This window comes from Amphibalanus amphitrite, unplaced genomic scaffold, assembly GCF_019059575.1.
Source record: "Amphibalanus amphitrite isolate SeventyFive unplaced genomic scaffold, NRLGWU_Aamphi_draft 000571F_arrow, whole genome shotgun sequence".
Classification (NCBI taxonomy): Eukaryota; Metazoa; Arthropoda; class Thecostraca; order Balanomorpha; family Balanidae; genus Amphibalanus; species Amphibalanus amphitrite.
Window position 1 is genome coordinate 318,807 of NW_024882065.1, and position 19,289 is coordinate 338,095.

Genomic DNA, 19,289 nt, shown 5'->3' on the forward strand with positions numbered 1-19,289 from the left:
CGTCAGAAGTCGAACCATGGATTGGAGTTTCTTAGTTTCCCCACGATATATGCGATATATTGGACCAAATATATTTATATAGGACCGAAAACTGGTAAGGAAGTATGTAGTTTAACCCGCGCCCCACTGGGGGAAGGGCTATTCACAGCCCCCCTCCCGTTTTTCTGCAATAACTTCTAAACCGCTTGACGTATCGGCGCCAAACTTTCAGTACCTTCGGCTACATCAATTTGACACCTTGTGTCAAAATTTAAACTTCGTATCTATCATAGGTCGGCCAGAAATGACGTCAGAGTGACGTCATGTCCGGCCGATTTCGACGCAAAACATTGAACCACTGAAATCCCTCCCAAGAGCTCAGTTTTTAAGCTAGATCCAATTTCTTTGCATGAGAAGACTCAGAATGGACTGCGCTATCAAACTTCTATCTCGGATTTTCTAAATTTTGATAATTATATGTATTAAAATTCAAAATGTGTATTTTTATCTTTTTTCAAAAAGTTTTTGACTTTTCGAAAAAAACTGGAATATTTATGATAGAACACATGCTTATGACCTACTCAAGCAAGTTTTAGCCAGATATCTTTAAAAATGGCCAAGTTATACGCATTATAGCAAAAATTTCACAATTTTAAATTTTCCAAATCAATTTTTCAGTACAAACTTAAAATCATACACCAATATAAATGGCACCATCGTGGTCCTGAGCTCAAACTGCATCCGATAGACATGTTTTTTGTTGAGAAATTTCAACTTTTAAAATTTGACCTTTTTTGACCTGAAAGTGACCTGACATCAGCTAAATTCATGAAAATGGCCTCAAATGACACAGGCGACACCGAATTCGAAATCTATGGCCTAAATGGACCATAAAACATATGTCACGTGACCGACTTATGATATAAGATATCCGTGACCTGTGATGACCTGACCCTGACCTGAAAATCAAAGTACAAGTTGGTACCCTCAGGGTATCTTAAACATCTGTTCACGAGTGTGTAAACAAAAATCAGCCTGATCTGACTTGTAAGACGGCAGCCAGAGCCCAAAATGTGAACAAGCCAAACATCGATAATTTTTACTTCGACCTGACCTGTGACCTCATTTACCGTCGCGTTTCATGCTCAGTGACATTAGAAACAAACGACAACACTTTATGACGTCATTGTGACATCATCTTGCTACAACCACCAAACTTTTCTCAAATGTTGCCATAGGTATTCATTTGAAGCTATACCGAATTTCTTGTTCATATCTTATCGGTTTCGGAGATATCACACAACGTAAAGGGATGCTTTATGTCCCTTTACGCTGGGGGGGGGGGGGGCAACTTTATGCCCCCCCCCCCCACTGGCAGATCCAGGGGGCGGCAGGGGCTAAAGCCCCCCATTCGAAACTCGACAGGGGCGGCATATAAATTAGCCCCCCCCCCCAATGCACCGGGGTTGGTCATTAAAATGATTGATTGCTGGTAAGTTCCAGCATTTGCTAGTGAAGTTCCTTAACCCGCGCGGGGCTGGGGTCTCCAGCCGAACGCGCGGGGCTGGGGGGTAAATTTTACCCCCCCCTGTTATCTCCCGAACTAATGGTCCGATTTGGAAAATTCAAACGCCAATCGAAAGCTCTCATCACGAACTACTAAAAACATGTACTTAATTTAAAGTTTGAGGTCAAGGTCAGGTCAAGGGTACAAATTGCAAGTTTCTATGCAGTATCGGCCTTGCACCGTAGTTGCCGAAGAATGGAGTCATGGACTGAGACTGATCGCCCAAAACGTGTTCTTAGGGTACCAAGACAATATTCGTTGCATACAATATCATTCAGAGGTCAAGGTCAAGGTCAGGTCAGGTCAGGTCACCAAAAAACAAAATATAGAAAAGGGCATGTGCTACACATGTTTTATGGGTCATTTTACTCATAGAATTCAATAGGCACACTCAATAAGTGATATGGACCACCTCTGGATGAATTTCAGGTCGAGGTCAGGTCAAGGTCAGGTCAAGTGAGGTCAAATTTTGAAGTTGGTTGTTAAGGCCTAAAAAGGTGTATATCTGATGCAGTTTTTCACGGCGAATCGAATGGTGCTATTTTTGTTTCCGTACGAGGTCTAGAACTTCCAAAAAAGTCATTTTTCAAAAAAAATTGTGTGTCGTGACGTCATAAAATTTTGAATAACTCCCACATTTTTGAACCGATTCTTCTAAAATTTGGTATGTAGGTGCACATAGACCACATCTCTGACATATATTCCGGTTTTTTCGATAGACTCAAAATTTTGGATTTTATAATGATTTTCCCAAAAAAGTCAGTTTTTTGAAAAAATTTAGGCCAAAATCCAAAATTTTCAAAAAACCGAGATAGCCATTTGATAGACAAAGTAAAATTACGTATAACCTTTTTTGTTACGTCTTGATTCCTTTAAAAATGAAGATGTTAGCGGCGTTTGAACTTTTGCCGTTTTTGAGGCGAAAATGGCGAACATGACGTCACTAAAACGTCAATTTCTCAAAAATTTTCCGACGGATTTCGCTCAAATTTTCAGGGAACGTGTCAAATTGATGTAAGAAAAGGTACTGAAAGTTTGGCGGCGCGTTTTTGAGATATCGCAAAAATTCGCGAGGGGGGTAAAATTTACCCCCCCCCCAGCCCCGCGCGGGTTAAGAAATTCCTTTCCACTGTTAAGTTGGTAGCGATTTGGCAGTTATTCGGGGATGGAAAAGTGGCGCCCAACTTACTTTCAGCGTCGGAGATTTATCCTTGGTAAAGTTTTTTGGGGACACCCTGTACAATTGTGACAGATTGCAGGATGTAAAACGACCATCGACGCAAATGCAAATGTCAGTAAAATTGGAAGTGGGAAATAGCTCTTAAAAATGGGGATGAGAGTGCAAGATAATTTTCATTTGGATGTCAGTTCGCACCCAAATCGACAAATTTTGGGATACTGCTGTGACCTAGACTGGAAGGTCAACCAATAACCAAGAACCCTAAAATCGGGTACCATCGGCTTCCTCTCGCTACTCACGGGCGACACGCTTGTTTTTTCCGCGAAGCTCTAGCTTGATCAGGGGCCGAACGGCAGGGTGTCCAACCGACACCTCCCGGCCCCCGAAGGCTGCGCCAAGCACCGACCCGGAGTGGGCTAACTGGTCAACAGAAGCAATTTGAATGTTTTTAAAGTAATATAAAGGCACGGGTCGGGTGGACTACCATTTCAATTTTTTTTTTTTGTTAAAAAATATCGTTTCAGGGCTGTGACGAAAAATAAGTGGCCTAAGTCCAATGAGGAAACAGGATTTTGGGGTACCTTAGGTTTGGCTCCTGGCATGAGTTCCCCCCCAAAAAAACGCAGGTCTGGATCCGCCAGTGCCCCCCTCCCCTCCCCCCCCCCCCCAGCGGCTCGTGGGTTAATAGCCACGGCGATTCTGAACGGTAATGGGCGAACTTCATATCTTAGTGCAGATTACGAGCATTAGAACGAAAGGCCGAGACATTTGCATCAAACAATTTAACCAGCGCCAGGCCAGGGGAAGGCGTCTGAACACCCCCCCCCCCTCCCGACTTTACATCCTTCATCAACCACGCCACGCGATGTGTGGATCGCTCATGATTACGGAGCGAGCGAAGCGAGCGTAGTCTTTCCTAAGATTAACGGAAATTTCTCCGGCCGTGGTCTGGTCACGCTTTTGCGAGGCTTATATCTCAGCAACCACTTGACCGATTTACACGCGGCAATTTTTGTAGGGTAGCTTCATTCCTTCTACCAAGTATTGGACTATTCCCGATGCATGCGGGTGACCCCTAAGCACGTGCCACGTGCAAAACGAAGAGGTGTCCGTTTTGTAATTGTTGCAATATCTCGGTAACTACTTGGCCGATTGCGCTGAAAGTTGGCATGTACGTAGGCACCCACTAGGCACTGCATATCCATGTACCCCAGAGTTGGGGCGCTGCTGCACGTGCGCACGTGCAGGGGTCGTTTCCAGATCTCGAGAACGGCTCCACCGATTGCGCTCAAATTTGGTACACAGTTAGGGACCGGTTAGTAGGGTGCCGTGCGCAAGTCAGTTGGGACCCATTTTGCACGTGCGCACGTGCAGGGTGCCGCTTCCAGATCTCGAGAACGGCTGGGCCGATTGTGCCCAAATTTGGCACATCGCTAGAGACCAGTTAGTAGGGTGCCGTGCACAAGTCAGTTGGAGGTACCCCCTCGCAATTTCGCACGTGCAAGGCCCACCCTCTCGCTCGCTCCGTTAGTCGCCCCAAAAGGCGTTATACTGGTTGTAAATACATAAAGACATATGCATTATCATTTATCCGAATGTTGAATCTATTATCTCAATGGATCTCAAGGCAAATCATGGGGTAGGATCTCCGATCTCATCTGAGCCCGCTTGAAAATTATATCCTGTATCTACAGTCTAATAGGACTTGGCGATAAACTCAGGGAATATATATAACTGACCGGGCCGACGAAATTATTTGGAAACGAGGTTTGCAAAATTGACGGAGGCCCGAGTGCGAAGCACGAGGGCCGGAGTCAAATTTTGCAAGCCGAGTTTCCAAATAAGTTCGTACGACTGAGGTCAGTAAGATTTTTCCTACATGCCGCATACATGCTAAGTAGTTTTGACAGGTTTTGGTTTGGGTTTTGGTGACACTTTTATACAATTGTTTTGTCCATAATTTCCTAACAGTGATTGCGCTACTGCTGTGGATACAGCTTTAAAGGAAATTTATAGAAGAAAATGCATCAAAATACCTTGCTTCAAAAAGAATCGCGTCTGAAAATATCAACTCAGAATGGCACAACAACTGGATATCCAAGGAACATAATGCATGAATAATTTACCACGACATAAGAACAAGAAGAAAGTATAATATTCCTAGTGATTAAACGTGAATTTTCCAGTGCTCTTGCAAGAATCTTTTCTTTATTTATGTAATCGTACTTTGTTGATGCCCATGGCTAAACTTTCGTGAAATACATTATATTTTCCATATTTTACATGTTTGTTTCGAGGAAAGGACTACAACTGTCAAATAATAACGCAATAACTTAGGCCCAAGGTATCAGTGGACATATCAAAGATAAGACAACAAGCGATAACAGATTTAGATTTTAGGCGCATATCTTACCATAATTTCGGCTTTGTAACCAATACAAAATATTTCAAAACCCTTGATAAGCAGAGCAGATATTTTTTACCAAAAAATGTTAGTTTTCTAATTTTACGCGGCAAATATCATGCAATAATGATGTAAATTATACATTCGCTGTCAATTATACCTCTGGGCTTATAGTGCGATAAACTGTAGTTTAGAGGTCATTGCCCTGGGCAGTAAACCCGGGCAGTAAACTTTTGTTTCCTGCCCGGCCTATCAAATAACATGGCATTTTGACACCGACAGTTTCTTGGTCATAGTTTTACGGCCCGGCTCGTGCTGTGCTTAAGACAAACCCCGGCATGTAGGAAAGATCTATAGTGTATGAGGATCTCATAAAACGCGTCACGTGGAACCATAATGCCACACAAGTCCATGCCAGTTCGTACCACAGAACTGAGTTGTGAACTGTGGTTATAATGAACGCCAACACAGGTTCTCCAAAGGCAAAAATCAGATTTGTGTCTGGACAAAAATCATGAAAGAGCATTTATGACCCCGCATGGATCTCTTGAAAAAGATAATGTTCGGATATATAAATCCAACTGATTCTCTAAAGTTCCTTGACGAGATCATAGATTACTTGGATCTACGATCACGAGGGACCCTAGATCAAGATCCGTGGCTCAGATATTAAGTCCCAGATCCATCTATTCAGATTTATGCATATGTCTCCCCTACATTAAAGTGACCAACCCACCTTAACCTGCGACCGCCTGGGGGGGGGGGGGGTCGGATCCCACCCCCTCTCCGTTTTTCTTGAATAACTCATGAACCGCTTACGCTATCAACTTGAAACTTGGCATACCTTCTCCCCCATCAATTTGACGTCTCCTGTGTAATTTTTAAGAAAAGTTTCCCAAATTTGAGATATATCGATTTTAGTAATGTACCTAACTACATGGCGTTTTCAGTCAAAAAGTGGTAATGTTTAAAAAATCACCAAAAATCAGGGTTTAAAGCAAAAGGACATAAATAGACGCAGCTCAACGAGTTCTTTAAAATGGCTATCTCGGATTTTCCATAAAATGCGTTTTTCACCCCTAAAAATTAAAAAAACTATATTTTTTGGAAAACAGCTGATAAAATCCAAAATTTTGAGAATTTCCAAAAAAAAAACGGAATACATGTTATAGAGCTCTATTAGAACATTAGATGCCCCAATTTCAACTTTCTATCTTGATTTTAGACCCCCAAATTGTAAAAAATAGCTCCAACATGCATAGGGCATGGTGACGTCATAAGCATTTTCGTGAATTAGAGGCTCTTCTGAACATCGCATGTGAAAACAAATGGCACCACTAGATTCCTGGGACAAAGCTCGTCAAGAAAAGTGCATTTTTATGTCAAAAATAAACAGTTGAAAAAATTGACTTTTTCTTAGCCCTCGTTTAGTTATGTATGGTATAAACGATTTTTTATGCTTTCAATGCACACTTATCACCAGCGCAGTGACTTGGGGTCACATATAACCATTACCATCGGATTCGGCGTGAAAAATAAGCCATAAAACATGTGTCGCACGCCCATGTAGCAGAAAGTGAAAACCGTGACCTTTCGTGACCTGACCTGACCTTAACCAGTACTTAGTATGACCCCTATACGCACGTCGCACATGGTACCTTCACTAGGTCTTTGAGGTCATTTTGGTGAGTTTCGAGCAGCAGCTATCGATTCCGCTGTCCGTAAGCCTAATCATGCAAAACCCCAGAATTTGACCTTTGACCTGACCTTGACCAGAAAGTTGATCTCAATCTTAAAATCTTAAGAGTGCTTTGGGAAGGTCTTCGAACGCCGCCTCGTGGGGCTCGATGCGAACATTGGTTCTCGAGATAACAGGGGGGGGGGGGGGGTCGGATCCGACCCCCCAGGCTGTCGTGGGTACGGAAATAGCCCAGGCGGCGCCGGGTTAATATAAGTTTTGAATTGAGATAGCCAAATTGGGGTCCCAGGCTTGCAATTACCGGTTTGGGCACTCACAATATGGAGAAATGCTTTACTTCGGTGATATTTAATTTCAAAGACAGCAGTTTTCAGATTCGGGGCTAATGCATTTGAACGCACCATAGACTTCGTGACATCACCGCAGATCTAGCGATTCTCAAAGCCTTTACTAAAACCTAGGTAAAAGACAATTGTTGATGTGGTGGTACCCATGCACTGTCTTGCGCGCAGCATCTGTCGCACTCTTAAGATACCAAATTGATACCAGGTGATAAGATACCAGGGGGTAGGCTCCCACTTCAGCCGTAGCCTGGGGGGGGGGGGGGGGGTACAGTGGCCGGGAGGAGATGGAGCCCTCCTATAATTGGGACAATACAAGAGCCCGTTGGAGGGAGGCCTGAATAAAATAAAATGAAAAATGAAAAAAAATTGTTGCTTCCAAATGACGTCATAGGAACAGCGGAGGCCAAAAAATAAAAGTATGATATCTAAAAACCGGTGAATATTTTTCAGTGAAATTTGGTAGATATTCATTTTCCCTCTTTCTGAACCACAGTACATCACTTTTATGCCAATTCATTAACTTTTTGAAGGCGGGAGGGTCCCTTTAATAATTCATCCCCTAACATTTTTGTTCTAAAGTTATATTAGCCTCTATGCTAACTGATGTCACTCTGTTACAGGAATTCAAGGCAACCAGCTCAGTGGACAACGAAAACTTGCAAATAACAGTCTGTCCAGTTGGTCCATTTGACCCTATACACTTAATGGACTACAAGATTCACACAAAAAGGGCCAATAACTTAAGAGCATTGTCGAAGCAGTACAACATAAATCAATTTGCAAAAACATTTCACACAGCGATGGACTGTTTGCATGACAACAAGTACGCGCACAGAGACGACACTATCGCGAAAAAGGCACACCTCCTGCAAAGGTACCCGGAGTGCATCAGCTTTGCAGAAGATGTCATCTCTACCGACTTTCCTTATGATCTGCTAGAAATATATACCTGGCTTAGAAACATCGACCTATTATACACTCTTGGTCTTACTGCAGAAGGTGGTGTGGATTCTTACGATGGAATTTACAGAAATATTGATATTTTAATACAAGACAATTCAACACTTGCACAATATCTGACAGAAACATCCCGAGATATTGAAGAATTTCTTGTAAATGACTTTACTTCTGTCGACAACGTTAATCTGAATAAGCCTGCCCAGAAAATCTTAGTCAACAATGCACTAAGAACACGTTTTGGAATGAAATGTATCAGCTACACCATGGCAAACAGCGAAGATGGAAAGAAACTGAACCAACGGTTCCAACTTCAGATGACTTTTAACAGGTAAGAGTATACCCGTCAGTTGCGGGCCCGGAAAGTCGGTGCTCAACTAATGGATGATTGTATTTGGTAAATGTAAGATTGCTGGAAGATTGATAAATGTAAAGTAAATATAAGATTGCTAAAAGTAAATGTAAGATTGCTGGAACACCCCCCCCCCCGCGCCATTTCGTTCCTGTTGGAGATAGAGCTTAGCGGTAAAGACCAAAAAGATTCTTTGGGAAGAGACGAATCCAATGATACCCAGTTTTATGTTTTCAAATATAACCTTATGTTCAGTGATTGCGAAATGCAAAAGGTTCCAAAATTAATTACAAAATGAATATATTTCGGACAATGTCCTTCTTCAGTTCAGAATTGCAAATTAAATCGATTTAATTTGCAATTCTGAACTGAAGAAGGACAGTGTCCGAAATATATTCATTTTGTAATTAATTTTGGAACCTTTTGCATTTCCCAATCACTGAACAAAAGGTTATATTTGAAAACATATATATGTCATAATGCTGTTCATACAAGTACTTCGCCATTTACTTGCGATATCCAGTTTTACCTTATCAGGTCAGTCATTGACCTTCCAGGTCAGGTCAAACTAAAAAATGTTGCTGTTTTGGGTCACCGTTGGATATCAAGTGCGTTGCTTATCATATACCGATGACGATGCTGTTTCTGGTGCCAAGCCAGCTAGAACCTCTTTGTCACACTACCCGACCAGATTTTTGCTGCTGAGGTCATTTCAGGTCAAGTTAGGTCAAGGTCAATTATATGTGTTTGTATGTCTGTGTGTGTCTGTGTGTATACTGATGTGTACACCGATTGTTTTTGTGTCCATATTACATGAAATCATGATCGGAGAAGCTTTTACCCAAAATGCAGTCAAAAAACTTCACAAAAAGTAAATTCAGCTTGCCTAAAACGCAATTATCTTAGATGACCTAGGTTGACCTTGACCCTGACCTTGACACCTGTACATCGTCGAACAACATGTTCCATGATAGATGGGAGGTGAGACTAGCAAAAAGGCCGAAATCAAGGTGTCAAAAGCTCACAAGGCCCATGGCAAACGCAAGATGTTGAGAATTGGCCATTTGGGTTATGACATGACCTGAAAAACAAGGTCATATCTCCGAAACCAAAAATCACAGAAACTTGAAATTTTCAGTGGACATCAAGAAAGAATAGAGGAGCAGCTATACGAAAAATCAGCCTTCTAGCTCTAAAAATGTGGAGTGTAGAGCAGAAAGACTACCTGGGGGGTGGCAACCACCCCCCCCCCATGCGGGCGAGGGTTAAAATAAAGCTCGAGATTCAGAGTGAATGACATGTTGTCCAGAAGTTCCGTTGCACTTATCAATCCTGCGATTTGTTTTCGGTCTTCTGTACCCCAGTCTTGCTTAACGGATCCTGCCGGGGCATTATCACTTTACTAGCAAAGTAAAAACGGACTTATTCTGCTATTGATGTAACATTCCGGCTGAATGGGTGTCCTAACATTCCCACACCAAAACGAGAACGATTAAAAGCGTCCTGTCAGCACTTTGAATGATTTGAAACGTTTTTTGAACATGATCATAATTATAATTATAATAAGAGTTAATAATAACATTTTGCTCATAACAAGAATAAGCCAAAAGCAAATCCAGGATTTTTGTTTTTGGCTTACTTTAGTTGTGAGCAAAAAGCTATTATTAACTCCTATTACAATTATACTCTGTGTTTATGTTTCAGACTGGAATGGGCCTATCTGCTGGTGTCCGTGCACGTCAACCGTACATTCAGCGACATTCCCGGCGCAACATTAATTCAGCCATACCGAATTCCACTGGACACTACCAGCGTACTCCACATTCGAAGAAGTAAGCATGTCACTTTCCCTTATTTTCAGTTTAAATTTGTTTAGCTTTGGGTATTCCAACTGGAAACACCATTGCATGCCCTTTGGCCTCTACAGTAGAATCCGGTTAATAAATCCACCTTGGTGACACGTCGTTTTGAAATTAGAGTCGATTCCGCTTAGCTTAGTAGGCCCTCGAATAATAAATCTAGCCGCTTATTGTGGCCACTTGAGCTGCTCACGGATTTTCCATAGAAGCACAACTGACTCCGGTTAATAAAGCCACCGCTTAATAAATCTAAAACACCGTGTCATTAAGGTGGATTCGTTAACCGGATGCTACTGTATTAACCCGTGAGTTGCTGGGGGGGGGGGGGGGGGAGGGAGCGTTAAACGCCCCCACTTTTTTCGCCGCGCCATAGCATAAAAACGGCGCGCTATTTGGGTACCGTAGGGAATTGATTGAAGTTTATTGTGAAAAAGTTTTAAAAAATCGTTTGAATTTTTTTTAGATATCGTGGTTTTAGTGACGTCATGTTTTCTGAGTTTTCGACCAAAAAAGGCATATGTTCAAAAAATCATATAAAATCACAGAATAGACATACAGACATTCCGTAAACGCAATTAGACTGCCAATACCATGACCAATCAAATGGCTATCTTCAATTACTACGGAGCGAGCGAAGCGAGCGGAGTCTTTCCTTAGATTAACGGAAATTTCTGAGTATGAGCGGCCGGCCGGCCGGCCGTGCGGACGCTTTTGCGAGGCTTATATCTCAGCAACCACTTGACCGATTTGCATGCGGTAATTTTTGTAGGGTAGCATCATTCCTTCTACCAAGTATTGGACTATTCCCGATGCATGTGGGTGACCCCTTATGCACGTGCCACGTGCAAAACGAAGAGGTGTCAGTTTTGTAATTGTTGCAATATCTCGGTAACTACTTGGCCGATTGAGCTGAAAGTTGGCATGTAGGTAGGCACCCACTAGGCACTGCATATCCATGTGCCAGAGTTGGGGCGCTGCTGCACGTGCGCACGTGCAGGGGTCGTTTCCAGATCTCGAGAACGGCTCGACCGATTGCGCTCAAATTTGGTACACAGTTTTTTCATAGTAGCTGGAGACTTAAATTTGGTACACAGTTAGGGACCGGTTAGTAGGGTGCCGTGCACAAGTCAGTTGGGACCCATTTTGCACGTGCGCACGTGCAGGATGCCGCTTCCAGATCTCGAGAACGGCTGGGCCGATTGTGCCCAAATTTGGCACATCGCTAGAGATCGGTTAGTAGGGTGCCGTGCACAAGTCAGTTGGAGGTACCCCCTCGCAATTTCGCACGTGCAAGGCCCACCCTCTCGCTCGCTCCGTTAGTCACCCCAAAAGGCGTTATACTGGTTGATTATCGTTCCGCATTTTCCAAAATCTTGAACTGAATCTTGCCAATTTCTCGTGACTACTTCACGACCATGATGCATGCATTTCGTAAATTGAACTTTGTGAACCAAACACGTACACATATGATAAAATGAATGTCACCATCGTGTTCTACGCCCAAAAAAAAAAAAACATGTGTCACAGGCTGCGAATATCAGTTTTGATTTTCGGGGATATGTGCCTACCCGGTTGACCTGACCTTGACCCTGACCTATGCCTGACTGACCCCTACATGGAGCTGACACTCTTGTAGGCCTTATATGAAGGATTGTGCACCGTTTTCACAGAGTTTATGACGAAAGACGCCAATTGCCTGCAAAGTCCACGCTACTGAAAGCCCGATTTCAGTGGTTGACCTGACCTTGACCCGACCTGTGACCTCAAAATTCAACTTTAAAGTACTCATCTGAAGCGTCTCGTCGCTTTCTTTCGTTTGCCGCCTCATGCGTTTCGCTGCGCCTATTGGTTCTCGAGTTATCGGCTGGGGGAGCTTAATGCCCCCCCCCCCCCGCCAGCAAACGGCGGGTGGCGAAATACCCCAGCAACTGCCGGGTTACGCGGTGGTTTTATTTATCAACCGGAGTCAGTTGTGTTTCTTTGGAAAAATCTGTGAACAGCTGAAGTGGCCACAATAAGCGGCTGGATTTATTATCCGAGGACTTATTAAGCAGATTCCACTGTATTTGTGACCTTAACCCGCGCCCTGCTGTGGGGGTATTTAAACACCCCCCCACCTTGTGTTTTTTCGCAAATATCGCAAAAACGGCGGCGAGGAGCGCTGCTGTTTTTGGTACACCTTATCATACATCAATTCTACACATGTTGTCAAAATTTCAGACCAAGGTCATTCAAGGTCAGGTCACCAGGTCACTTGAAGTGACCTCACCTCACAAACAGTTTCAATGTCTGCCATAGCTACACCGAGAGACCGATCGCTTTGAAACTTTCAGCGATTGCTAAGAGCAATAGCATGTACAAAACGTATATCTCCGAATTTTGATATCGATGACCTAAGGTCAGGTCAATTTTGCGACCTCCCCATTATAAGTCGATGGGAGAAAATTGAAATGCGCCTCTTTTGGACGAAAGACATTATAAACACTCCTAAACACTGAATTACAAGTGGTTTATACACACTGAACATGAAAATGGTGTCCGTGACCCCTGTTTATGCCCCCGAGGTCATCTTAGGTCACGAATGGTATTTAACAGTTTTTCGCAAATAACTTTTGATAGAGGCATGCTAGAGCGATGAAAACGCCTTAGATGTGCTCAGCTTGACGATACGGATCGACTGATATGCAACATGACCCTTTCCAGTCACGTCATGACCTTGACCTGAGGTCAAATTTTCAAGTTGACCTTTCAAGGTCAAGTTATAGTTCATTCGATGCGTCTTTACAAGGGGAACACGATGCCGGTAAAAGTAAGCTCGTACAAGGCTTGGGTCAAAAGTTATTGCAGAAAAACTCCAAAAAATCGGCTATTTTTGCAGTTTTTGTCCCCTGCAGGCAAAACCGTTGACGTTAGGTCAAATCTGAGAGAATTATTCAGAAAGGGTGTTAATAGGGCTATCGAATGCGCTTTTCCGTGGCGCTGTAGCTCTATTGGTTCCCGAGTTATGCGTTGGCCTCTTGGAAATTGTCGATATTCGACCTGGAAATCGGCGAAATTTTGCCTCCAATGACCTCTGGTGACCTGACCTTTGACCTGACCAAAAAATTGGGCAAAATTATTTCGTCATTATTTTTGACACTCTTTCGAACGCCGCCTTCCGCGTATCGCTACGTGGCCCAGGAGCCAAGTTAGAAGGGGGGGGGGTGTTCAAACACCCCACCCCCCAGCAGGGCGTGGAAATCCAGGACCCCCAGCCGGGCGCGAGTTAAGCAAGTGCAGCCCACTGCAAACTGCGTGGTAGGTATTCTTTTTTCGACAAAAACGAGAATAACGCGAATACTATGCTTTTAGTCATTCGGAAATCGTAACAGCAAGACGCGCTAAACTCCTTACCTTAGATTGGCATCATCACCGTACTCATTTTCCATCTAGGTCGGCAACAAAACTCAACAGTTTATATTTGCCCACAAAGCAAACTTTTGCATTTTGTTGCCACACAAGGCGTATACTTTGTTTAGTGATAAGACCTAATCGAAGGAGTGGAGCATGGCGCATCTATTTACAGTGAGTTCCGACCGACTGATAGCATAGCTTTGAGTTATTAGGTTTTGTTGAAAAAAGAAAACCTACCACGCTCTGCTGAGGGCTGTACTTGCGAGGGTCGCTGATGTCGAAATGCTTAAAGATCAATTTTGATTGTGTTTGTTGTCTTCAATGACAGATTCGCAAGGAAACGAAAAAGGACACTGTTTGACCATAAATTACGCATAACCACCGTCCTGAAATGATCTCCATCGATCTCCTGCTCGAAATTTAGCGGCACAGGTGGAATGAGAAATAGCATAGGGAGCGTTAACCCGCGCGTGGGGGGGGCTATTTTTTGCCCCCCCCCTCCGGACTTTTCGATATATCTCCAGAACCGCTGCGCCGATCGTCACCAAACTTTCAGTAGGGGAGAGTGGGGTAATTTGGCCGCTTTTTTTAGAAAACGATGTAACTAAAAATCGACAACACATTTCTGCATTTTCTCAACGCTGACAGGTGTGGCATACATTTTACTTTCTTGGACAGTAAACTGAAAATGATAGAGTAACTACTTATATTGAAATTGTGACGTATCACAAAGGTCTGCAAAGCGGCCAAATTGCCCCACTAGCAGGGTTATTTGGCCGGGGGTGTGGGGCAATTTGGCCGGTGTTAGTTTGAGGCCATAATTTTTGTTATAGGCGAGTCAGCTTCACATTCAGCAATGACGCGAGTCCTACGACGCATTTGAAGCATTTTGGAGGTTGACTCAGTCGTCACAGGGGTCGAAAATAGTCAAAATAACGGCTCTAGATGTGATGACAGTTTTTACGAATAGCTTTTGAAGTAATCAAGCTAGGCCAAAACTAAAAGCGCCATCGTAATTCTCTCGTCATTCCGCATCGAAACATGTATGTGTTGACCTCGAGAGGTCAAGGTCAAAGGTTGGCTTCAGGTCACGTTACCTCAGGTCGCTTGACCTCAAGGTTACGTGAGTTCAAGGTCATCATGTATATCATTCGATGCGCCTTGACGAGCTGAACATAATAATACCATTTGCGCGGCTGTATCTTTTTTTTTTCTGTAAGTATTTATTAGCAAAAAAGCGTTAGGTAACCTTTGATGACGTCACATGCCTTTACAGCTGTCCAATAGGAAATATGGCATCAAGGTAGTCAAAGTTGGTCATGAATTATGTCCGTATGGTATAATTGACCATGACAACTCGGCCGTCCCAGCATAGTGACTCTGAGCGCACCGGCCAAGTTGCCCCGCTAGTCCCGGCCAAATAACCCCACATTGCCATTCTGAAATTTTGTGTCTATAAAGTCGTCATGGCTGTAGAGAACTAGACTAAATTGATCTTGGAACCGCTGAACACCCTAAAAAATAGTGCTATAATGTTGGAATTCGTTTACAGCCCAAATACTGCATGTTATACAAATTTTTAAACGGAAGTAAAAGTTACCATTTTCTAACGAAATTCACCTTTTATTAATTTTGAATAAAACTAAGAGGGGGAAAGTTTTGACATTTGTTCTCGAGCTACTTCTGCCGACGACAAATGAATAGAGACTTAAGTTGTTTCATTCACTTTTATCAGCTTTCGTACAGGTGGGGGCGGCCAATTTACACCACCGGCCAAATTACCCCACTCTCCCCTACCGTCCCGGACATCAATTTTACACATTGTGACCGAAAAATTTCCAAAGGCTATGATAGGTTGGCCAGAAATGACGTCAGAGTGACGTCATGTTCTGCCGTTTTGGACCCAAAAAAGGTTTCGCGGGAAGAGCTGTCAGCCCTATAGCTTTGCAAATACAGAAAAAATGATGAGAAATAAAGCTGTAGAATTGATAGTGCTACAAAACTGCTATCTCGGATTGTTAAAATTTTTGGATTTTAAGCCTTAAAAATCAAAAAATAGATTTCTTTTAAATAATAGCCGGAAAATCCAAAAAGTTATTTGAATTTCTAAAAAACGGAATATATGTGATAGTCCTTACCGCCTTCTATCCACATACCGAATTTGAGATCGATACCTCTTTTTTGACCAAGTTATAGCGAAAAAAATGTTCAAAATATATTACGTCAAATTTTCAAACTCAAATCTTACCAATTCTAGACCCCGTAGCACAAAACAAAGACCAACATTAGACTCTCCGTGACGAGCTGCATTGAATCAATACCCAGTTTATGCAAAACTATCAACTTTGAAATTTGACCTTTTTTGACCTGACCTTGACCTGACCTCCACCAGAAAGTGACGAAAGTCGTACCTGATGGTCTACTAGGGGAAGTTGGGGCAATGCCGGAGTTGGGGCAAAGCCGAAATTCGAGATATTTCTAAAACCATACGACATGGATGCCACGTCTCAGTGATGCTCTGAAGCTTAAGTGACTACAATTATCGCATGTTTGTTACGAGTCGTCATTTTGAATACTTCGGCTGTGAGGGCGCCAAAAGCGTTTTCAAGGTACGTTTCCCTTGTTCTACATGCGCCTTTGAAGCTGCATTTCTTACTCATTATGCTACCGTTTGTCTGGCCAATTCGGTCAGGTAATCTTCAGCATGTCTTTGCATAAGTGTGCTGCCTATTTGAAATTTATACAGCACGTTTAAAAGTTATGGGCCTGCAAATGAAAGTATGGCTGGCTGGGGTAATGCCGAAAACGTGCAATTACGCACGTTAAAGCACGCTACGTGGACTTTACTGCTGTAGAATAGCAACGCGTATTTTTAGTCATACAAATTACACTTTCAGCCGGCACAACGGCCTGTTACCTATAAGGAATGATTTACCTGGCATTTTCTGATTATATCACACAATTATAACTTCCAGTGTGCACCAAGCGTCCTCAAGCTCTTAAAACGCGTGTCAGCTTTGATGAATTTTGGATAAAGTTTGAGATAGATTGGCAAAACATCAATGTCGGCATTCCTCGTAGATCATTTATCCCATTTTCGGCTTTCCCCGCAGTCCGGGGCAACGCCGAAAAAGTCACTTCTTTGATATTTTTAGTTTGTGCGCTTAACGGTATGCGAATTCATCAAATGCGCCTGGTATGTTTGAAAGACAAAAGACTGGCCTCTCGAATGACGCCAACAAGAATAGCTTATGTTGTCTACCTTGCGTGCTACGGGCGTCAGAAAAAAAGTATTCGGCGTTCCCCCAACTTCCCCTAACCAACACCATTGAGTTGGAAATGAAAAATTGGCCAAAAAGCATGCATCGCACAACCCTAGTAAAGTTGGGTTCATGTGCTGACCCATGGTGACCTGACCTGTGACCTGACCTGGTATTGTCAGTGATCTCTAATAGCAACATATGTACTACTATGGACGTCAAACCTCTTGAGACCCCACTTTTTGCGATAATTTTTAAATGCGTCAACTCTCGTTGACAATATTCTGGCAATGTGTGTTTCAGAACCTGCCGAAACTTTTACTACTAAGGTATTTTGACGCCAAACGATTATGAAAGGTACTTCTCATTCTCTCGTAATGTTAAATTTCACGGAACGAATCTGCTGTTTGGGTAGAGGCTACGCGCTCATGGGGCGGAGCCACGTAATGACGTCAGCGCTAAGCTCCGCCCTACCCCTCCGGCGCTCCTTGCCCGGCGACCGGTCACTCGCGTCTCTCGCTCCATTCAGGCTTGATGGTGGGCGGTAGCTGGTAGCGGTAGCGGGCGCTGGTAGATGACATTTAGAGCAGATGGCGCTGGTGGCGGGGCTCGATTGTGGCCGAGCGCAGGCCTCTGCCCGGGCCTGAAATGACCTTAGCATTACGAGTGAATTACCGGGGTTACATGAGCGATCCGTTCCAAATACGCACTACGCTAATGCGCATCAGCTCCCCACAAACGGATCTACGGCACCGGTTACATGAGACTAATTCGTTTTATCTACGTCAAACGGATCTTGTTTGGCTCACCCGGGCTGATTCCTCGACGGCCGGTAATTCGCATCACAAACGGAATAGGATTAGCGTACAGTCATGGCGCAGTGGCGGCATTTACCGGGACGACTGAGCTAAATTTTAAATACTTATATCATTTGATAGGCTCAAAAACATTTAAAATTAACATGAAATAAAAAAATGAAAACAAAGTTTTCTTGTTTTAAGTCAGTGGGCACTGATTCGCCATGCAGCGACAGCAGGGTGGTCAGAAAAAATTATCTATCAAAATATTTCATTCATTTTATTTCACATGCAAAGACTAAACCAAAATACCAACATTTTTGTTTTTGCTATTTTCTACGAGGTAGCCAATAAAAAAATGCTTAGTATTTTGCATTTTGACGCTTCCAGTCAGCAAAGAATAGTTCTTGTGAAATACGGCCCGAATCGTGTGCCTCGGACGTTTCGGTTACATGAGCGATCCGTTCCAAATACGCACTACGCTAATTCGCATCAGCTCCCCAAGAACGCATTCAGTGCACCGACTACATGAGCAAATTCGTATCAGTGACGTCAAACGGATCTAGTTTGGCTCTCGGCCCGATGCGCATTACAAACGGAATAGCATACAAATGTGGCGCACTTCCGTAGCAATAGAGGTGACTAAATTAAAAATTTATTATCTTATGTCTTTTTTGCATTTAATCTGCTCAAAACATTCTCAATTAACTTAACAAAAAAAGTTGAACATAAAGTTGTCTTGCTTTGACTCATTGGGCAATTGCCTCTCTTGATTTGTCTGTAGTGCTGTCAGAAAAATGTTTCAACTGAAATTATGTGGATATTTACTATTTGGATTTCACTATATTTATTGTTGAAAACTTGACAAAATACCAACATATTTTTTAAATATTATTTCAAAAGAAGTAAATGAAAAAAATACCTAATATTTTGCATTTTAATGTTTCTTTTTGCGAAGAAATAGTTCCTGTAATACGTATCTTGGTCCTATTCGCTTCTAAGCTTCTTTCCCAGCGGATTTTGTTCGGACCGCCGATTCGTATTAGCAGGTGGATACATGAGTCGGTAGAGTACGCTCCTGATTCGCATTAGCGGTGAATCCGATCGTGATACGTATTTGCTTTGCTCATGTAACCGCGGATCGGATCGCCGATTCGTACTAGCAAGTGGCTACATGAGTCGGTAATGCGTTCCTAATTCGAATTAGCGGCTAAATACGTATTTACTGTGCTCATGTAACCCCGATAAATGAGAAGTACCTTCCATAATCGCTTGGCGTCATAATACCTTAGTAATAAAAGTTTCGGCAGGTTCTGAAACACACATTGCCAGAATATTGTCAACGAGAGTTGACGCATTTAAAAATTATCGCAAAAAAGTGGGGTCTCAAGGGGTTTGACGTCCATAGTAGGTTACTGACGCCCTATCGCTGATTCTCGACAAAATGCGTTTTCCTCAGTGTTAAAGCGCATTCCCTAGAAGACCCGTGAACGGTGAA

General features: G+C 43.0%; 1 protein-coding gene across 4 annotated transcripts in view; it reads left to right on the forward strand.

Moving 5' to 3' along the window:
- Positions 1-19,289, forward strand: part of LOC122394065 — a 46,293-nt gene that overhangs the window by 3,296 nt on the left and 23,708 nt on the right. For 3 of the 4 annotated variants that reach the window (XR_006258794.1, XM_043390620.1, XM_043390621.1), the window contains exons 3-4: positions 7,794-8,461; positions 10,187-10,314. Coding sequence is in view for 3 of the 4 variants with exons in the window: in XM_043390620.1 (XP_043246555.1) it covers positions 7,794-8,461; positions 10,187-10,314 (796 nt within the window). In the remaining variant the exon portion in view is untranslated. The remainder of the gene's footprint in view (positions 1-7,793; positions 8,462-10,186; positions 10,315-19,289) is intronic. The other variant, XM_043390622.1, reaches the window with a different exon arrangement.